The sequence below is a fragment of the Neoarius graeffei genome, chromosome 25 (genome assembly GCF_027579695.1).
Source record: "Neoarius graeffei isolate fNeoGra1 chromosome 25, fNeoGra1.pri, whole genome shotgun sequence".
NCBI lineage: Eukaryota > Metazoa > Chordata > Actinopteri > Siluriformes > Ariidae > Neoarius > Neoarius graeffei.
Window position 1 is genome coordinate 57,589,584 of NC_083593.1, and position 20,666 is coordinate 57,610,249.

Below are 20,666 nucleotides of genomic sequence, written 5' to 3' on the forward strand. Positions count from 1 at the left end.
CCAAAGACATGCAGGTTAGGTTAACTGGTGACTCTAAATTGAGCGTAGGTGTGAATGTGAGTGTGAATGGTTGTCTGTGTCTATGTGTCAGCCCTGTGATGACCTGGTGACTTGTCCAGGGTGAACCCCGCCTTTCGCCCGTAGTCAGCTGGGATAGGCTCCAGCTCGCCTGCGACCCTGTAGAACAGGATAAAGCGGCTACAGATAATGAGATGAGACATGTAACTTGTATTGTGTGTTTAAGTTAGCGGTATAAGATTATTTAATTTGCTTCAGAATGTGATTGTCTCAGTTCATCTGATTATTTAATGAGCCTTTTATGTTTTATCAGTGAAAATGCATGCATGTACATGTATGTTGCATAAGTTATAACACCCATCCTGTTTTAATGAGAGTCAACCCACAATCAATGAAGTCAAATCAGTCTTAGCTGAGCAAGTCGGTAACGGGATTTCTTACTTTCACCATAAATTTTTATTTATATGAATTTGGTCTATAGCTGTCAAAGGCCTTGGCCTTAAAACCGGTTCCCGCTGTGACGTCATGCACTCAGGGCTGGCTGGCTCAGCGGCGCAGCTCCAATCACAACTTTGCAGTCGATTTTAACTGTCAAAAATATATTTTTTTAAAATTCCCATTTATGCAGCATACAAGAGTCAAGGATGGAGACACTATCCACTCAGAAATTAATTTAAAAATAAAGGTTCTGCGTATCTCCTTTAAGTAATTAATTTTTTGCAGACATAAAAATACCAAACTTTTTTCCTGTTTGCTGGCAGCTTTTTTAGAAACCTATCCCTCATGATACATATTGTGATACGATATTTTTGTCATGATGCCCACCCGTATGATTCACAGATGTGGGCAGCAGCTCCAGCTGTAAGCTGTTTGTTCAGATCTCTGTCCCTTTTTCTGTTCATGACAGCATTTTTTAAAAGCAGATTTGTAATAATGACTTTAAATTTAGCAATTACTCAGTATTTACCCATTATATCATACGTATAATGTTCTGTATTCATAAAACACTCAAACGTGTGATCTAATCTCGTCTGAGCTTGCTGTCTTAGTAACAAGTCCAACAACAGATTTGAAGCTTTGTTAAGATCAAGTTAAATCATCAACAATCCAGTCCCGCTGTCTCAGTAACCCGTGTATGAAGAACGATGCCAGGGTTAGGGTTCTAAACCAGAATGGGTAGAAGTCTATTGGCTTTGTGGCGCTTTATTATTATCTGTTTGCCACTTCGGCTCAAATTGCCACGAGCTGGAATGAGCCACATGAGAAATAGGAACCTTGGCCCAATAACTGGGAGTGATGTGCAAATGCTTCCTAAGAATCATGACCCCAGTGGACCAGATGGTGACACTATAATTAAGGCCCAATACACAAGTCCAGCTCAATGAGCTCTATAAAAAGCCTCTTGGACCATGAAATTCTACCATGATGGATTTTTTGCTCATTTGCATCATGTGAAAAACAGTAAAGTGACATCTACATTTTGGATTTCGACTCCATCAAATTTGGTGAACAGCCTTGTGAGACTGAGATACACAATTCTGTTATAAATGGGGAAGATCACTGCCATCAAACATCAAGGGCGGGGCTGAGCAGGAACTTGTCCATTACTCATTTACGATTTGTCCAATCGTTATAAATCTTGGTCAATATTTTCAAAATCATTTTGAGCGCGACCCATTTTGAGGAGGCACCACAAACACCAAAAAAGGTGCCTCTCAAAACCTGGTGAATAGAATTACCAATTTTGGTGCACATGCTCTGGAGGCAAATATTAATCAAGATCTGAAGTGTCATTGATTGATGAATGTGGGCGTGGCTGTATGACTTGAAATTTGGTGTCTCTGTATCTTCAACAAAAACCTTCCTGGACATTAAACACCACCATGATGGATTTTTTTTTCTATAATTTACATGAAGTAAAAAACAGTAATATGATGGACTTTTTGGATTCCGACTCCATCAGCAACAAATTCAGTATGTGGTCTTGTGAGACTGAGATACACATTCTATTATAAATGGCTGGTCAAAAAACATGGCAGCTATCAATCAAAAAACTTCACAAAGGGTGGGGCTTAGCAGGAAATTTGCAGTAACACAAGTTGAATAATCCAGATTAAACTCAGTGGGGACATCCGGCACTGTGTCCTGAACCTACACACCAATATACACACACACACACACACACACACACACACACACACACACACACACACACACACAATACTCAAGTTATACTCTGAAAATAACAATAAATCAAACATACCATGACACCTGGAACAACTGTAGCTGAAACAGGACCAAAATAAATAAATAAATAAATAAATAAATAAATAAACCCCCAGCTGATCCTCAGAATGGCACCTTCCATTGCTTTACCCTTTTCCTCTTTTTATTAGCTCTAGTCAAAGTATTTACTTTTATATAGTAAATATAGTTAAACCAACTGAAGTGACTTTGTTCGGCTTCACCAAACCTGAAACTGGCCTGTTGCTGCTTTCAGCTTTTATTTCGGGCGACTCTGCTGCGTTCTTCTGTTGAACGCAAAAAATTTTAGAACCTGTAAAACATCACCTGCAGGTATATTTCTATTTTAAGGTTCTGCAGAGACACAGTAGACACAGTGATGGACAGAAAATGCTGGTAAGTAGGTCGGTATTCCTAGGGTGGATATCACTTCTATATATAGCTTGTATATAGTGTATAGAGCTTACAACATTTATCGCGCAAGGTGGCCCACTTTAGATCGTTCCTTCTAGACTAGACGGGGCTGGAGTGAGCTACACAATCACTGGTGGCCTCGTTAAAACATAAAACACAGTTTTAATCTGGTTATAGTTACACTAGTTCAGGAAACAAGTTAGTTCCTGTTGTCACTTGTGTTATAGCAGCTATAAACAGTCATTCCCTCAGACTCGCTATTCTCTTTATTAACATTAATAAGGAGGAAAAAAAAACATGCACAGCTTGTGTTACTGTGAACCTGCAAAGAAGCATTATAGCAGGGGTGCCAGGGTGAAATTGGTCAGGGGGCCAGATTGTTTTCAAGTGGGACCTCAGGGGGCCGCATTACCGGCGTGACAAGACCAAACACTAAACAAATAGACATACTATTTGATATCATTTATGAATATAAATATTATTTATAAATGTTTGGTTTTTTAAATAATAAAAAAACAACAAAATGGACAAGGACACATAAAAACACAACTAAACTGTAAATTACTTTGATCAGATTTATTGACAACTTGCACATAAAACCATGTCAATACACAGGCCTAATTAGGCCAATTAAAAAAGATGGCCCTAAGTAGCCCTAAAGAAGTCAAAAGATGTGCCAAGGTTAAGTACTCCACCAACAGGCCAAGTGACTAAATATTCACTAGAACTTAATAATAAAAAGACATAAATAACAGATGGTACATTAACTTAAACAACTCCCACAAACTCCCACTCCCACAAACATGCCCTCCCAATCATTACTTCACAGCACTATGTTACATGGGCAGACAAGCCAGCTACATTTTACATGTCGAAGCCAGAAGCCTTTTATTTTTCACCAGCTTGTCCACATTGGGGGACAGGCTCTGGGCCGTGGCTATTTTCATGACATCATTGAGATGTCCATGTGTCATACGATTGCACATTTTCGATTTATTAATATTCATAACTGAAAATGCCTGCTCACATAAATATGTTGTCCCAAACATACAGAATATTTTACCTGCAAATGCAGTGATAGTCGGGTACTCAGGTGGCAACGATTGGTAGAATGATTCAATACCAACAGATTTGTACATGTCCTTCAACCGCGTGCAGCATTGCAAGTCTATCAGGTCCATTTGCATCGCCTCGGGGACCTCGGAAGCATCCGTGGTGAATGGAGAGCCAAAAAACGCAAAGTCCTTTTCCAGTTCAGTGAAAACCGTGAATCGATTGGCAAACTCGTGCATGAGACCGGAAAGCAAGTTTGCATACTTGTCCATGCTCTGATGACTGACAGACAGAGATTTCAAACAGGGGAAGTGGGCTGCATTGCGCTGACAGAGCTGTGCCTTCCATAGTGCAAGTTTACGTTGAAACGCACGGACACCGTCGTAATACTCGGTAACGAGTTTGTTGCGACCTTGCAATATTAACATTCAATAAGTTCAGGTGTTCGGTAATGTCCACTAAAAAGGCAAGGTCCCTGGTCCATTCGGTGTCGTCCAATTCCTCCACAGGCTTCCCTTTAGCCTGCATGAACTCGGCTATCTCTTTGCGCAATTTGTAGAACCGTTTGAGCACTGCGCCTCGGCTCAACCAACGCACATCGGTGTGATAGGGAAGGCCCTGGTGGATGTCATTTTCAGATAAAAATGCATCGAATTGCCGGTGGTTGAGCCCTCTCGCTCTGATAAAATTGACAGTGGCAATATAATTTAAAATTTAAACAGTCTGTGGCGCGAATTGGACCGATGCAAATGGCAGGGCCATCAGGCAAATCTCCGCCTCTGACGTCAATGCGATCGGCAGTGAAAGACAGGTAATTGTTCTGTAATAATTGTTCGATGGGGTGCGGCAGACATTGATGGCTCTCTGCCGGCCGAACGATTAGAGGGCCATCAGCAAGGGGGCCGGATTAGATGTTCATTCGGGCCGGATCCGGCCCGCGGGCCGCCACCATGGCACCAGTGCATTATAGCTTTACCTCTGACTGCTCCAAAGCACTGACACTGCAGACTCCTTCCATCTGTTCATGTGTCGCGTCTGCTGCACACACCCCCATGACTATGAGCTGTTACTATAGAAATGGTAATGTATTAGAACGAGTGCATTAATGTAAACCTGCGCTACTGTTATAGAACATTATTCAACACCTTCTGACCAATCACAAGCCAGAATTTAAAGAGGGTGTGTCCTGAATTCCCTTGCTTTTATTGTGTTGTAGTATTATTGCTGTAAGAAGGAGGAGTCGGAGTCGGAGGAGGAGGAGCCAGATTTCGCCGTGACATCTCGTCTGCCACCCATACACTCCAACCACAACATCCTGGCTCCTGCCGTCCCCACGGCGCCCACCCCGAACGGGCCGGCCCTGTTCACGCCCCCGCCGCCGGCACGCAAGCTGACCCGCTCGCAGACCTTCTGCCCGTCCTGCACTCACTACGACATGCCCTTCTACCTGCAGCAGCCGGACGGCCTGAGGAATGGCGGCGAGCGTCTGAGCTTCCGCAGCGTCCAGCAGCACGAGCTGGAGCTGCCCACGCCTCTGCCCAACTACCACAAGCTCAACCTGAACCGCTCCGTCACCATGAGACAGATGTTCACACGCAGCTGCAGCATCAGCACCGACGTCTAGCACATGGAGAGCATCTGACCTGCGCCCCCTGCAGGCCTGGAGGTTCAGACACAGGCCAATATGGACGCTCAGTGTGAGTTTGGGCTCAGTGAACGCTTGACACAGTGGAATAAACTTTTACTACACAAACACATGAGATGAAAAGTTATGAAGATTAAAAGGTAGAAAATGATCAAATGAGGTGTTCCTGATCTCTAGTGTTGGTTTGGGGAATTAAAGAAAAGCTTCACTGGGGGTTTGGGAGCGTGTGATCGTTTCATTTTATTAAAAGAAAAGCGAAACTCTTGACGCCGCTTTCTATTGTATATACAATTTACAGTAACTTGTCATTTTTGTATTCTGTGTGTGTGGGTGAGGGAGTGTGTGGATGGATGATGTGATGGTTGATATTTTATCAGGATTATATCATAAAAATCAAAAATAAAATTAAAAAAACAATACCATACAAACAACTAAAGAGGGGGAAAAAAAACAACAACCCACAAGCTCTAATTTGGGCTGCAATAAAATATTTCAAATAAATGAATTGTTTAAAAAAAATAAACAGAGCAAAAACAGATTTTCATTTTTATTTCTTCAATTTACATTACCGATAGATGTTTTTATCTTTCTCTTATTAGGAAGTATTTCTTCTGTTTATAAATTTTACTGTTTATCTGGAACATTTTCATCGTTTCTTCATGAAGGAAAGCGTGAGGTCGCCGAGTTCACTGGATTCCCTGGAATTACAGACTTCCGAACACAGCGTGAAGTTTGAATGCAGCGTGACTCGGGTTCTAAGGGCTAACGCTGTCTCTGAATGCTGATGGACTGAAATCGGTTTATCACAAGCGTGACATCGTGTGTTGCTTTTCTTTCACAGACAAAATGACTGATTTATTCTTCTGAATTATTTTGTAGAAAAGCCCTGAGTTACAGAAATAATTCCTTTTTAGTATTTCATATTTATTCTTTTCAGGTTTAACAGTGAGATTCTATCTTAATAGTGATTATCTGACTTTTGCAAGCACCATGTACTTGTACTGTCTGTCCTGACACACACACACACACACACACACACACACACACACACACACACACACACACACACGACCAGGTAAGACAAGCAACTGCAATGAATTTAGGAAAAATCAATAAGTATTAGACAGAATTATTATTATTATTATTATTGGATCATCGCTGCATTGCTGTACATTTTTGCTATTTTTGAGTTTCCTGTTCCTGAAGTGAAGTCAGTTTTAATCTGTACAACTATGAACAATGTTGATAATAAAACTGGAGAAAATCTGAGATTAATGGAATGTGTTTTAACTGATCGGTTGCCAGATCATGCAAATAATCAAGGAAATAAATTTGAAGCCAAAACTAAAAAAGTGGACGCTCACAAACCTTAAACTAAACTCCACAAGCATAAATAACCTAAATATTTACAAAATGTCATATGATGGAATTTTAATAAACTAATTTTTTTTTTAGTTGTACATGAGCGGATCGTCGACGAGCCACGCAGCACCGAGTTGTCTATAATCCATGTATGACGAGATCGAGTAGAATAACTGTTTTATTCTATCCACAGTCACTGGATTTTGAGAAACAGCATTTTTATTTTTCGCAAATTTGACAAATAAGAACTTTATACAAAACTTCTGACAAAATCATTTCCGCTTAGAATGTAAACAAACCGGCGAAATGACAGGAGCAATTTGTGAAAAATGCTAGAATAATTCTGGGGGGGGGGGGGGGGGGGGTTCTTACCATCGTATACTTTTATTCCATATTTTGTTACTTTTTTGGGGGGGTTTTGTTTTCGAGTAGTTTTTATTTCATCCTCAGTTGGTTCAGCAACACGCACCGCCATTTTGTTTCTCTCTACTCACGGTATACAAGCTGATATCCTAGTAGTAGAGTAGCCAATCAGAGTGTGCGATTGCTCATATCCAGTGAATGTGTGTGTGTGTGTATATATGACCACATTCTCTACTGGAATCATAATCTTAATGTTTCATATTATTATAATAATGAATCCCAACACAGACACAGTTATTCATTTATTTCATTCAAAATCTCACTAAAAGATGGCGATTCTCCGCGATGTTGACAGTGAGTGGGAGGAACCGTTACTGTTTAGGTATTTGTATGGTGTGCTGTTATTGGTTGAGTGGAGATGATGTGTTTTGTAGTAAATCAGTCATGGCATTCGTTGCGTTTAGGAAAGAAAGGGGATCTACAAAGCAGAGAAACATGGCGGATATCACATTTTACATAAAATTGATTTTGGAACTTTGCCCAACTTCTTTTGGAGAGAACTTGACTTTTTTTGAAAATGGCACTTATCACATTTCAGAACCAAACTATCCACGTGACTTTAATGCATCACATCGTTGGGAATCATATCAACCTCAGTGACGGAGACAAACATCCCGAGTATTCGGATTAACGCTTTAATCCATCGCGCTCAGAGCTCAGAATTACCCAGCGTGGTAAAGTGCGATGGCACGGTCACTCAGCGGCATGCACACGAACAACTGTGAACATATTTCACTTTGAATAATTTCCTAATTTGATAAGTGTATTTTAATTCCATAGTGTTTGTCTTGTGTAAAAAGACAAACACCTGAACAGGTTTGTACGTTTAGATTCGTAACAAGTTCCGATTTTTCAGATGCAGTTTTATGAACAAAATTCACACAGAACTTCTTTATGTGTTTTTGAAATGCAGACACTCGATGCTGCTCTGGATATCTGTACAGTTTATTATCCAAAGTGATGTTCTGAAGTGGTTTGAAGGAGTACTGAAGTGGGCGTGGCCTAGACCAGACACTGCCTTTTTTGGAAGTAAATATTAATTCTAAGACTCTGTTTCTGGAAATATTAGAAAAGCCTCAGAGCCAGAGAGAAATGTCAGCTGTGTGTGTGTGTGTGTGTGTGTGTGTGTGTGTGTGTGTGTGTGTGTGTGTGTGTTCTGGCTCTAACAGTTTCTCAACCTCAGCTACATCACGCCAGTTCATAACCACACTCAAGCAGACACACTCAAGCAGACATGCATGGGACTGTTTTTGCATGAATTTCACAAGCTAGTAGCCCAATTTAAAGCAGTGTGACCCCTGACCCGGCCGTTACTAAGGATGAATAAAGGCAGTAAATGAATCAGGAAATGCAGCAACATCGAAATGACTTCCACTGTAGGAGGAAATACACTAAACACAATCATCACAGGATCTGTACAGTTAAACTGAGACGTGGGATGTGATGTCAGACAGCAGTGGGCGTGGTAATGACTCGAGATCTGATTTCCTACTTCTCACTAAAGCATCTCAGAGCCATTAAAAAGCAATGAAACAAACTGAAATACTTTTCGATTTGACCTTTTTTGGCGGTTCCACTATTTACCCTCAGCAGAAACCTGCTCTGAAGATGTTCTCCTGTGATGGACACCATAAACCTGATACACAGTAGATTCCAGTGTATTTATCCTGACTGGACTGCGTTCTTCGCTTCATCACCCTTTAATTATATTATATTAATGAATCAATTTGACCTCGTTATCTCAAGGGAGCTGATATTGAGCCAATTCATTTCCATGTCTTCATCTGCTCTCATGTGGTTCTCTGAGGTTCTAATCTCCGGAGCTGATGATCAGTGAGGAGTCATCTGTCTGACTCGGTGTTGACCTTTAAACGCTTCAGCCGCAGGAAGTGAAGCAGGTAATGAAGCACTCAGAGAGGAGGAGCGAAGAAGAGATCAGTTTATTTATTAAAAGAACTGCACTTTGTATTTTTTTTTATCCTTTTGCTGTTGCATCGTTATGATGGTGGAACAATCCAGTGTGTGCTGAAGTAGTTAATGAACATTTTACACAATTTTTTTTTAAACACGTCTACACTTTACTGATTGTCTCAGGATTCACAGTCAGTGGCTTTGCAGTTTTAATTATAATTAGTAATTATACATTTTTAATCAATCATTCTTAATGATATAAATGTGAACTTTAATTCTACTTTTAGCTCTCAAAATTCATTCTCAAGTCTCCAGTTTTGGATTTCTGTGAATCTTGTTGTTAAAAAGCTTCAGCCTGAACTGATTTTCTTTCTGAATTCAGATACAGTTTCACTGCACATATAAAAATTTCCTCATGAGATTTTACAGCTTGACACTGAAGAGCCACAAACTCACCACCTTGTGTTCAACGTGACGAGCTCAGACGTCTGTGTGACTTCCAGGAAAAGCTTGGCAGAGAAAGGAGCTGTGAGTCAAACCTGCAGCAGAACAGCACAAGGCGAGATGTTCAGGAGAAACTTTTACACCCAGATAATTACAGAGTTATGGAGATCTGAAACATCTCTCTCTCTCTCTCTCTCTCTCTCTCTCACACACACACACACACACACACACACACACACACACCTCAGAGCTTCCAGTCTGAGCTTTCATTTCTTCAGAGTTAAGAGGAGGCAGCAGGTTCTCCTCCAGTTCCTTCACTGGTTCATCAACTTCATCTTCACTCTGCAGTTTGTTTGTTTGTTTTCTACATAAAAACACCAGAATCACTGAATCATCTCGTTAACAAGCTCTTCAGAAGCTGGGTCTGATGAACCTGGCTGGATTCTGGTCAAGATTTTCATGAAGAACTTTTAGAAACTTCTTTGGATCTCCTCCCATGCCCACACAGATTTTTTAAATAAACAAACTGTCTTTCTAAAACGACACCACATTTACTACCCAGTGCACTAATTAACATTTTATAACCATGAAAGCTTCCTAATAAACATTGTGCACGTGCCTGTACTCCCACAATGCACTACGAAAAGGTCAGCATCCAATCAGGTGAGACTCATCTCATTATCTGTAGCCGCTTTATCCTGTTCTACAGGGTCGCAGGCGAGCTGGAGCCTATCCCAGCTGACTATGGGCGAAAGGCGGGGTACACCCTGGACAAGTCGCCAGGTCATCACAGGGCTGACACATAGACACAGACAACCATTCACACTCACATTCACACCTACGGTCAATTTAGAGTCACCAGTTAACCTAACCTGCATGTCTTTGGACTGTGGGGGAAACCGGAGCACCCGGAGGAAACCCACGCGGACACGGGGAGAACATGCAAACTCCGCACAGAAAGGCCCTCGCCGGCCCCGGGGCTCGAACCCGGACCTTCTTGCTGTGAGGCAACAGCGCTAACCACTACACCACAGTGCCGCCCCAGGTGAGACTCAAAGATGCAAATCACATAATTAGGACTGGGATCAGTGTTGCCAGATACTGGTGACGTTTTCCAGCCCAAAATATGTTCAAAACCCGTCAAAAAGCACTTAAAACCGCCCAAAATGTAAAATGTACTTGATGCCTATCTTGTAAAGTAAAAATATGCAGCTAAAGTCCAGTATACTATTTGTAAATCGAACAACAATGCAAACAACTTCTAAATGTCAGCATGAGGCCGTCAGTGCTGGAGGTGAAGAATCTGCTGTCTGGTCCTCGGCTCCGTGTGCTTCAATCAGATTAGAACTCTGCAATCATCTGCTGGGTTCTGAATCCTACATGCACCAGTAGGTGGCGCACACGCAGAATATTCTGTAGGCTATGTTAGGCTACGATGCATATCTAACATCTGCATTGCTGAGGTTATTTATTTATTTATTTATTTATCTTTTTATCCTGTTTGTTTTATTAATTTTATAGGCCTAGTTATTCTGCTTAATTTATTTTTGTCTACATCCATGTATTTTCTTCATCTGTTATCCTGATTTTTGTGGATTTGTTAGATTGTACCTGTTTTATACACTTCAATTTAAAAAAAGTTAGGCTATGATGCATGGCTGAATGAGAAGAGAAAATGGAGAATGGATTGCGTCACTTATTTACTAGTTTATGAGTCCAGTTTCTGCACTACATTACACACATTCATATTAGTCTTACAGTCACATCGACATTTTTTGTTTAAATAATACTTAATGAGATTAATGCTTATTGTTAATGATTAATTTAGGCCAATGCTCGGTTTTGGTTGTTTAAAATACCTAAGGGGTGCTGGGTAAACACAGAACGTTGGTGCGAAATATTTATAAACATCTGATAAAAACCGCCCAATTTTTGTCAACTAGCCCAAGCCATTTTCGCCCGCAAAGTAGAATTCAAAACCGCCCAATCTGGCAACACTGACTGGGACGAAACGTTTCAATACAAGAGGGCGGAGCTTTTTGACTGACAGGTGAGTTAGGGCGTCGCCTCCGTGCTCTGATTGGTTGATTATCGGTGGTCCACATCACGTGTCATGTTTTTGCTCTAAACAGATATTTTACTGAACTTGATATATATTTTACAAAAACTGAATAGACCTTTAAACTAACTTGATAAAATTATTATTTCCTCCGATTTCCCAGTTAAGCTTTATTTGCAGGTAATAGAACACGGTGGGTAATTTAATTGCGTTTTACTGCCACTTGCTGGTCAAACGTAAAATTGCACTCTGAATTTAACATCAAAACGAATCGCACATTTCTATGGAATAAAACTAGCTCTTAAATGGGATACAGCTACAAAAAAAAAAAAACATTATTTTTCAGGAGCTTAAGAATGGACTCTTTTATTCCACCCACTCTTAACATTATTATTTAGTATTATAAAGGTATTATAGACACGCACTGTGTCAAAACACATTAGCCTACTATTTGCTAGTTGGGGTTAAAATTAAATTTTAAATCTGAAGAGATTCTGAAATATGAAGAAATTTAGGACGGCTTTAGCAAAGGTGGGGGGGTCTGTTCAACAGAACGCGAGCTGCAGCTGATTTGGTCTGGAATCGGAACCTCTCCAATATGGCGGACGCGTTGACGTGTTGCACTAGCTAGCAACAGTTTCCCATTACATCCCGCCTCTATTTCTTGAGCCACCAATAACATCACCCGCTCTGAAGAATGACGCGTCGATTTCAAAGTAAGGCGGGATCTGGAACAGGAAACAGCTTTATGAGCTAATCTCCTAACGCTAGCTTTCTGACTAGCTCTGTTAGCCAACTTCTTTTATTCAGTATTAATAAGTTCTCAAATTAATAAAGTGTCTTAAATTAAGTCCAGAATGGAGTGTGAAGCCGGACAGGATGTAAAATCAGATCATGATGGTGCTGAAACTGTAAAATTTACACCACAAAGAGGCAGAACTTCACTCGCACCGAGGAAAAGGTCATCAAAACCAAACGCTTAGCGGGAACCTGACTAGCAGGGTTGCCAGATTGGGTTAACTTTTTAAACTCTATTTAATTTTATTGGATTTTTTTGTAGACTTTTCAAACCAAAATCATAGCTAAATTAAACTTATTAAATTAAAATGACATGTACTCTCTTTGTGTGTGTGTGTGTGTGTATATATATATATATATATATATATATATATATATATATATAATATATGCATGCTGTATGTGTGTGTTTTTTTTTCAGTTTACAAAATACATTGAGTTTATTTTGAGGTAATTAACTGTGAGATATTCATTTGTATGTATATTTAATAAAAAAAAACAATCATGTATTCAAATTATGTATGTGCTATTGACTGAAAATATTTACACCCCAGAATGTTTTTTAACATTATAAAATGACCCTATTTTAAAGTTTATTTACAAAATTTCATGGAGTTTTTTTTCTTCTTCATGTTTTCTGACAGACAGCCTGAATATTACTTTTATATTGACTTTGTTCAGTTTGGTGCTGTCTCCTGCTCTTTACAGCAGACTTTTAATATAGAAAATGACAATTTCATATTTCAGCTTTTGAAGGGCTCTTCCAATACTGTGCAGTGTTTCTTTACATGCGGGACAGTACCGTACAGGACAGTACCGTACAGTGTGTGACCGTGTGCGTTACACACTTCACTCCAAATCAGATCTTTCCCCACAACCTGTTCATATATTATAGGAGTAAATGTACTGATGCAGAGAGTGAACGTGCCCTGTGTTATTGACGTGATTAACTCACGGTTAATTCCCAATAACTATTTATTTGAGTGTTTACGAACCTCAAATGATTTTAGTGCCATTATTTTTAAATGAGGGTGCACAAACTTTTGCACTTATTTGGTTTCACTTTGAAAACACACAAGCCTTTTAACTGACGTCGTTTCCTGATGTGATTGATGATTGTGTTATTCTGTTCTTCCTCAAACAGGACGCTGCATCCAGGATGTCAGAAAGTCCGGTCCAGTTTTAAATCTCCTGTGAGTTCTGTCATTCACCGGGTGGTGAAATAAAACACTTTCACTAAACGCTGACACACAGGGACACTGAGGTGCGTGTGTGTGTGTGTGTGTGTGTTGAACAGGTTCAGGTTTCCAGCATGCTGAATAACAGAGTGTGTGTCAAAGAGGAGATCAGAGAGCTACAGAACACACTGCAGCAGCTGGAGTCCGACATCACACTGTTAGAGAGCGAGTAAGAGAGAGAGAGAGTGTGTGTGTGTGTGTGTGTGAGAGAGAGAGAGAGAGAGAGAGTGTGTGTGTGTGTGTGTGAGAGAGAGAGAGAGAGAGAGAGTGTGTGTGAGAGAGAGAGTGAGTGTGTGTGTGAGAGAGAGAGTAAGGTAAGTAGACTCAGACCTCTGATATCCAGATAATAATTTTGTGCTTCACTTCTTCACATCATGGACATAAAACCTGACCCTTCCACTCATAATACATAACTCCAGAATTATTGGCACCCTTTGTTATATAAAACTGAGAGCTTAACTTCTAAAATCTGATTGACATTCAAATTAATCAAAGCCTCAAATTTAAACCATTGTTCAGTTAGAATACACTATTGGCCCTTTTCCACTACCCTTTTTCAGCTCACTTCAGCTCGCTTCAGCCTGACACGGCTCACGTTTTGACTACCTCAGAGCGGCGCGACTCAGCTCACTTCAGCCCTGTTCAGCCCCCAAAACTCGCACGGTTTTGGAGTGGGGCTGAAGCGAGCCAAACCGAGCCGAGTGAGGTTGGGGGCGTGAGGAGACACTCCCCTGTGCACTGATTGGTGAGGAGGAGTGTCCTCACATGCCCACACACGCCCCGCGAGCACGCTGGGATCTGTAAACACCGTAAACCCGGAAGAAGAAGAATAACGAATTACGAGAATTTCTGAAGCCTTATGCGCCTCGCCTCATCTATACGCTCTTGCCAGTATCTGTTGTTGTTGGTGGTGACAACAAGACCAGCAACCAGCACCAAGACCAGCAACACTAACGACTCCATGTCCTCCATGTTTATTGTTTACTATCTGGGTCGTGAGACTACCGCTTAAAAGATCACTGATGTCACTGTTTGCGCCGCCTAACGACATCACGTGACGTCCACCCACTTTCGCTAACTCCACCCAATGTGTCCACCCACTTCCAGCCAGCATGGTTCAGCGCGGTTGTAGTCGAAATGCAACTCCAACAGCCCCACTCAGCTCGACTCAGCACGGCACGGCTCAGCCCGACTCAGCCGCGTTGGTAGTGGAAAAGCCCCATAAGTTTTATCTAATGTGGAGCGCACATCATGTTGTGACAGTTCTGGCTCTTCACGCAATAGATGAATTTCTTTTTTGTGTCGCTAGTATGAGGGGATCAGACATATGAGGGGAGAGGACGCTGGCGTTGTCTGTTCGCTGCTTCTCCGCCTGAGATCTTTTGAAATAGCCTGCTTGCACAGTTTTTAAAAAAAAAACGCTTTGATGACAATCTAGCGATCTATCTGTGCTATTTTTAAGCTTGAGCTATTTTTGTCGTTTATGCTTTCTACGAGCCTAAAGCACCAATTCTTCGGGACCCTGAAGCATACGTTTTCACCCACTCTTTGACCAGTGGGGAAACCAGGTAGCTAAGCACCTACCTGTTTCAGACAATCCAGCGACGCCATAACGCCTTGGCGGACAACTTTCTACCTGCCGCCACCGATCCAGCACACGACGCTAACGCCGGCAGGCTAGCGCCTCTCCTGGGTCAGCATGGCGCTCAGCTACTCCAGCTCACAACTTCGGCAACTTCGACCCAAAGTCACGCCTGGACTTAACATCCCCATCATCAATGAGCTTGGACTCCTTCGCCGCCCTCGCTACACCCATAGGGGCTCCAGTCGAAAGTTTGTTTTCCACAAACAGCCAAGCAGCTCTGCAACAAACATTCCAGCTCTCTGGTCTCCTGGCACACGTCTAACGCGTCATCAGAGCACTGTTGCTTCAGCTGCAAATAACAATGGGAATATCGCGAGATCTCTGCATTCCAGCTTGGGATATCCCAGATCTCGTGGAGTGGATTTCAGTGTCCTGCGACCTGTTCAGAGAGTCATTCCACAGTCTCTGGTCAAAATCGAACTTTTTAATAGTCAATCCATAAAGAATAAATCCTCATTAATTGAAGAACATGTCAGGGAGAGAGGACTTGACTTCATGTGCCTAACAGAAACCTGGCACCAGCCAGAGGACTACTCTGCCCTCAATGAAGCCTGTCCCCCGGGCTACAGTTATCTGGAGGCAGCTCGCAGCACCGGCCGTGGTGGTGGCCTTGCTGTCATTTTCCGACAGGGCCTGGAACTGACCCCCATCACACTGCCTGTAACATCCTCCTGTGAGTGTCTTGCATTTAAATGCAAGCCACCATTTCCCATGACTGTTCTCCTTATCTACCAGCCCCCAAAATCAAACTCTGCCTTCATTTCAGAAATGTCTGATCTCCTTACAACACTCTGCACTACGTCTGCAAATACGATAATCCTGGGAGATATAAACATACATGTTGATGTTCCTTCTTGTCAACCCGCAGCCGACTTCCTTCAGCTGCTTGACTCATTGAACTTACATCAGCATGTTGATGTCCCCACACACTCCAGAGGGCACACACTTGATTTGGTCATCTCAAACTCTGCTCCTATCAGCAACCTACAGGTTTATGATCTTGGTGTATCAGATCACATGGTTATATCAATGGAGCTGCCTTTCCCCTCTCCTCACACCAAATTAAAGCAGCAGATGCAGTTCAGAAAACTGAAAGGCATTAACCAGGATGCCCTGGCCTTGGACCTTCAACGTGTCTCTTCTAGCTTCACTGTCTCCCCCTCTGTTGTTGACTCTGTGGATTTTTACAACCAGTCCTTGAGCAGCCTCCTGGACCTCCATGCACCTCTAACATCCAGGTCAGTCTCCTTCACGCGCTCAGCCCCCTGGTACAATGGTGAGTTGCGAAAAATGAAGACGGCTGGGCGTGCTCTTGAGCGGCAGCTCAAAGCCTCTGGACTGACTGTCCACAAACAGGCGTACAGGGAACACAGGAGGGCATACACAGAAGCTTTGAGGGATGCGCGGTCCAAGTTCTACTCCTCCATCATCAATAACAGCCCTGGTAATTCCAAACAACTTTTCTCAACAATAAATCACCTTCTCAAGCCCCCCTCATCCTCCCACTCTGAGACCACTGAGGAGAGGTGCAACATGCACATGAACTTCTTCAGGCAAAAAGTTCACAACATCCGGTTACACCTCTCTGCCACTGTTGTCCTACCCCTGCAAACCGATGACTCCTCACCGACGACTGTCCAGCCCCTCTGCTCATTTTCAGAAGCCACACAGGAAGAAGTGGAGCGCATCATCACAAAAATGAAGCCATCCACCTGTGCTCTGGACCCTTTCCCCTCAGCTCTGCTGAAGGCCAACATCTCTGCTGTGTCCCCTCTCATCACTATCATCATAAACCACTCCCTCCTGGATGGCCATGTTCCTTCTGCACTAAAAACTGCTGTCATCAGACCCCTGCTGAAAAAACCCACCCTCGATCCAGATGTCCTCTCCCACTACCGGCCGATCTCCAATCTCCCATTCCTGTCAAAAGTGCTGGAAAAAACAGTTGCAGCTCAACTCCATAATCACCTCAAACATAATAACCTGTTCGAGAAGTTTCAGTCTGGCTTCCGCCCTGGCCATAGCACAGAGACAGCTCTGGTCAGGGTCACAAATGACCTCCTGATGATGGCAGACGCCGGCTCCACCTCCCTACTCATCCTCCTGGACCTGACAGCTGCTTTTGACACTGTCGACCACAACATCCTCCTTTACCGCCTGCAACACATCATTGGACTCTCGGACACTGTACACAACTGGTTCACCTCCTACCTGACAGACAGAACTGAACACGTAGCACTGGGCAGGGCAAAATCATACTCGCACACAGTCACTTGTGGTGTCCCCCAGGGTTCGGTGTTGGGCCCCACACTTTTCACCATCTACATGCTCCCCCTTGGACATATCATCACCAGACATGGTATCTCCTTCCACTGCTACGCCGACGACACCCAGCTCTACCTCAGGACAACCCCCACCTCATCTGTTCCCCAGCCAACATCCACCCTGGCCACCTGTCTGGAGGAGATTGAGGCGTGGATGAGACACAATTTTCTACAACTAAACAGCTCCAAAATAGAAGCAATACTGGTTGGCACTCCTCATCAGCTCCGCTCTTCCACCATCACCAGCATCTCCTTCTCTGGCCAAAACATCCCCTTATCCACAGCTGTCACTAACTTGGGTGTTAAAATGGACTCACACCTCACCTTTGACATCCACATCAAACATCTTTGTAAGACAGCCTTCTATCACCTCAGAAACATAGCCAAACTCCGTCCTTTACTCAGCCTGGGAGATGCAGAGAAGCTCGTCCACGCCTTTGTCTCCTCCAGACTGGACTACTGCAATGCACTCCTCATCGGGATTCCTGGCAAGAACATCCAGAGGCTTCAATACATCCAGAACTCTGCTGCCAGGATCCTGATGAGGGTGTGCAAACATGAACACATCACCCCCATTCTGAAAAACCTTCACTGGCTCCCGGTCCATTTCAGAATCCAGTACAAGGTCTCACTTCTCACCCACCAGTGCATAAATGGAAATGCCCCCCACTACCTACAAGAACTCCTCACCCCCCAGGTCAACACACGCTCCCTCCGGTCCATAAACACAAATACCCTCCACATACCCAGAACCAAACTCCACAGTATGGGTGACAGGGCCTTTTCCTGTGCTGCTCCAAGGCTGTGGAACGCCCTCCCTGACCATCTAAGGGCCCCACAGCCTACAGAAACCTTTAAAAGGCACTTAAAAACACATCTTTTTAAATTGGCCTACTGTTAATCTTGTTCCTTCTTATTTTTATTTTATTGCCTCTGCTTCCTTTTATTTTTTATTGCAATACTTTTTTTATTGCAACCCTTTTTTTAACTTCCCTTTTTATCCACCTTTTGTAGCACTTTGAGATTTTAACAATAGAAAGTGCATTATAAATAAAATTTATTATTATTATTATTATTATTAATGTTGCTTAGCAACCAAATCTCACTGTTAGCTGACGATTTACTGAATGCACTCTGATTACGTCACAGTGATTTATTCAGATCAGGGTCATGAATAATGATCTTTAAATTGTAACAAAAACACTGATTATTTAATATTTATAATTATTCTTAATAACATTCATGAAGTGTTTGAAATGTTATTAACATTTGAATAAAAGTTTCTTCTTTTAGCTATATAGTTCTGACATTTAATTCAGTTTCACAGCTGATATTAAAGTGGTTTTGGTGTTTTGTTTTTAAACAGAGGTGTGTGTGTGCACGAGCTCGATCGCCACATTACCCTGCTGCACGAATACAACGACATCAAGGACATCGCACAGACTCTTCTAGGCAGACTGGGTAAAAATCACACACACCGAGGCCCAGTCCCAAACGCCTTCATGTTCAATACATGTGGTGTAGGCTGAGTATTTACATTACATCACAGGCATTTAGGAGACACTCAAAAGAGTGTCTCCTAAATGCCTGTGATGTACAGCACACCCAGAGAGCAGTTGGGGGTTAGGTGCCTTGCTCAAGAGCACTTCAGCCATTTCTGCTGGTCCAGGGAATTGAACCAGCAACCTTTTGGCCCCAAAGCTGCTTCTCTGACCATTAGGCCATGACTTCCTTGTAATAAAACGCCGCCTGAGATTCAGATGTCAAAAAACACGACTGTGGTACGGCCCATGCTGGGGATTAGTGACAAAATGTAGCCTAATACACACGCATGTGTAAACAGAGAGAGACAGACACGAGGACAGATGTAGTGACACGCACAGACACACAGAGTACAGTAATGTATAGGAGTATGATAATGGAGCTGCATTCTCCACAGTCCTCCACATAAAGAGCTCCTGTTTGAGCGTCAGTGTGTCGTACAGCCGCGCTGCTGTCGCCTCTTCACCCTGTGTGTTCACACAACTGTCCTTCTGTGTGTGTCGCTTACAGCCAGCCTGCGCAATGTCACCACACGCGACTTGTACGCACAGTTTGGCATGGAGCAGGACGACTGATCGGCTGAGCTGCTCTGTAGGAGGGACGGACCGCCACGGTACCACTGACAGAGAAGACGTCTCATTCTCACTCAGTTACTCCACCAGCAAAGCTTCTTAACGTGTGACGGTGGCGTGGTGAAGCTGAGTCACTGATGCACCCTGAGGTTCACTGGTTTATATTCAATAACAGCATGTCCAAGTGTTACAGCTTTAACCCTGACTGATACAAAGCACTGATACTGGAGACTCCTTCCATAAACGTTCATTTTAAATAAAGAGTCTTAGTGGAGTATCTGCTGGACACCCCTCTGTGAATGAGCTGTTACTGTAGAAATGATAATGTATTAGATCCGGTGCATTATTGTAAATAAACCTGCACTACTGTTAGAGCTGCTGTTCTAGAAAACTAATCAACACCAATCACAATCCAGACTGTTAAAGGGATTCAGACCGTCTGTAAATGCCGAGTTGTTATTGTTCATCTCTTTTGTGTGTGTGTGAGAGAGAATGTGAAAAAGTCTCTTAAAACTGTTAAACACTTTATCAGTAAAATTGGAGATGGCTGTTATGTCCCAGTGTGTGTCTTGTTTTGGCTGAACGCACTTCACCTTTGCGTTTGAAGTCATAAAACCTTTCTGAACACTCGGCTTGTTGATAGGTGGTCGGTGGGGATGCAAAATATATGGTACAACGAGTGGAAAATGCTGATAATGTCATCTAATCACATTGATAACAGCCTGCAGTAATCTCTCATCCTTATCTCAACATGCTTTTAAGTAAAAGATCATTAACTCTCACTCCTTTTGCAACAGTTTGACATCATGTCTGATTTTTAAGCCATACAAAGACTAAGCTAAATGAATAAACATACTCCTATTACTTAATAACAAGAAGAATCTATATACTCACACTCACTGGCTACTTTAATAGGAACATGTTGTTGGTTCTAAGATCCCTGTTCTTGGCTGCAGGAGTGGAACCCAATATGT

At 42.5% G+C, this 20,666-nt stretch overlaps 2 protein-coding genes across 2 annotated transcripts in view; both read left to right on the plus strand.

Annotated features, from left to right (window-relative positions):
• fam163ba (family with sequence similarity 163 member B, genome duplicate a) overlaps window positions 1-6,531 on the plus strand; it is a 34,917-nt gene extending 28,386 nt beyond the window's left edge. The window contains exon 3 of the mRNA XM_060908476.1: window positions 4,946-6,531. Within this exon, the coding sequence (XP_060764459.1) occupies window positions 4,946-5,353 (408 nt within the window). The 3' untranslated portion in view covers window positions 5,354-6,531. The remainder of the gene's footprint in view (window positions 1-4,945) is intronic.
• A 5,763-nt stretch (window positions 6,532-12,294) lies between these two features.
• On the plus strand, window positions 12,295-20,245 carry swi5 (SWI5 homologous recombination repair protein). Its single transcript, XM_060908955.1, has 5 exons — window positions 12,295-12,534; window positions 13,516-13,564; window positions 13,669-13,778; window positions 18,945-19,039; window positions 19,631-20,245. Exons 1-5 carry the CDS (start codon window positions 12,431-12,433, stop codon window positions 19,693-19,695), a joined length of 423 nt encoding a protein of 140 aa, XP_060764938.1. The 5' UTR covers window positions 12,295-12,430; the 3' UTR covers window positions 19,696-20,245.
• The last annotated feature ends 421 nt before the right edge of the window (window positions 20,246-20,666 follow it).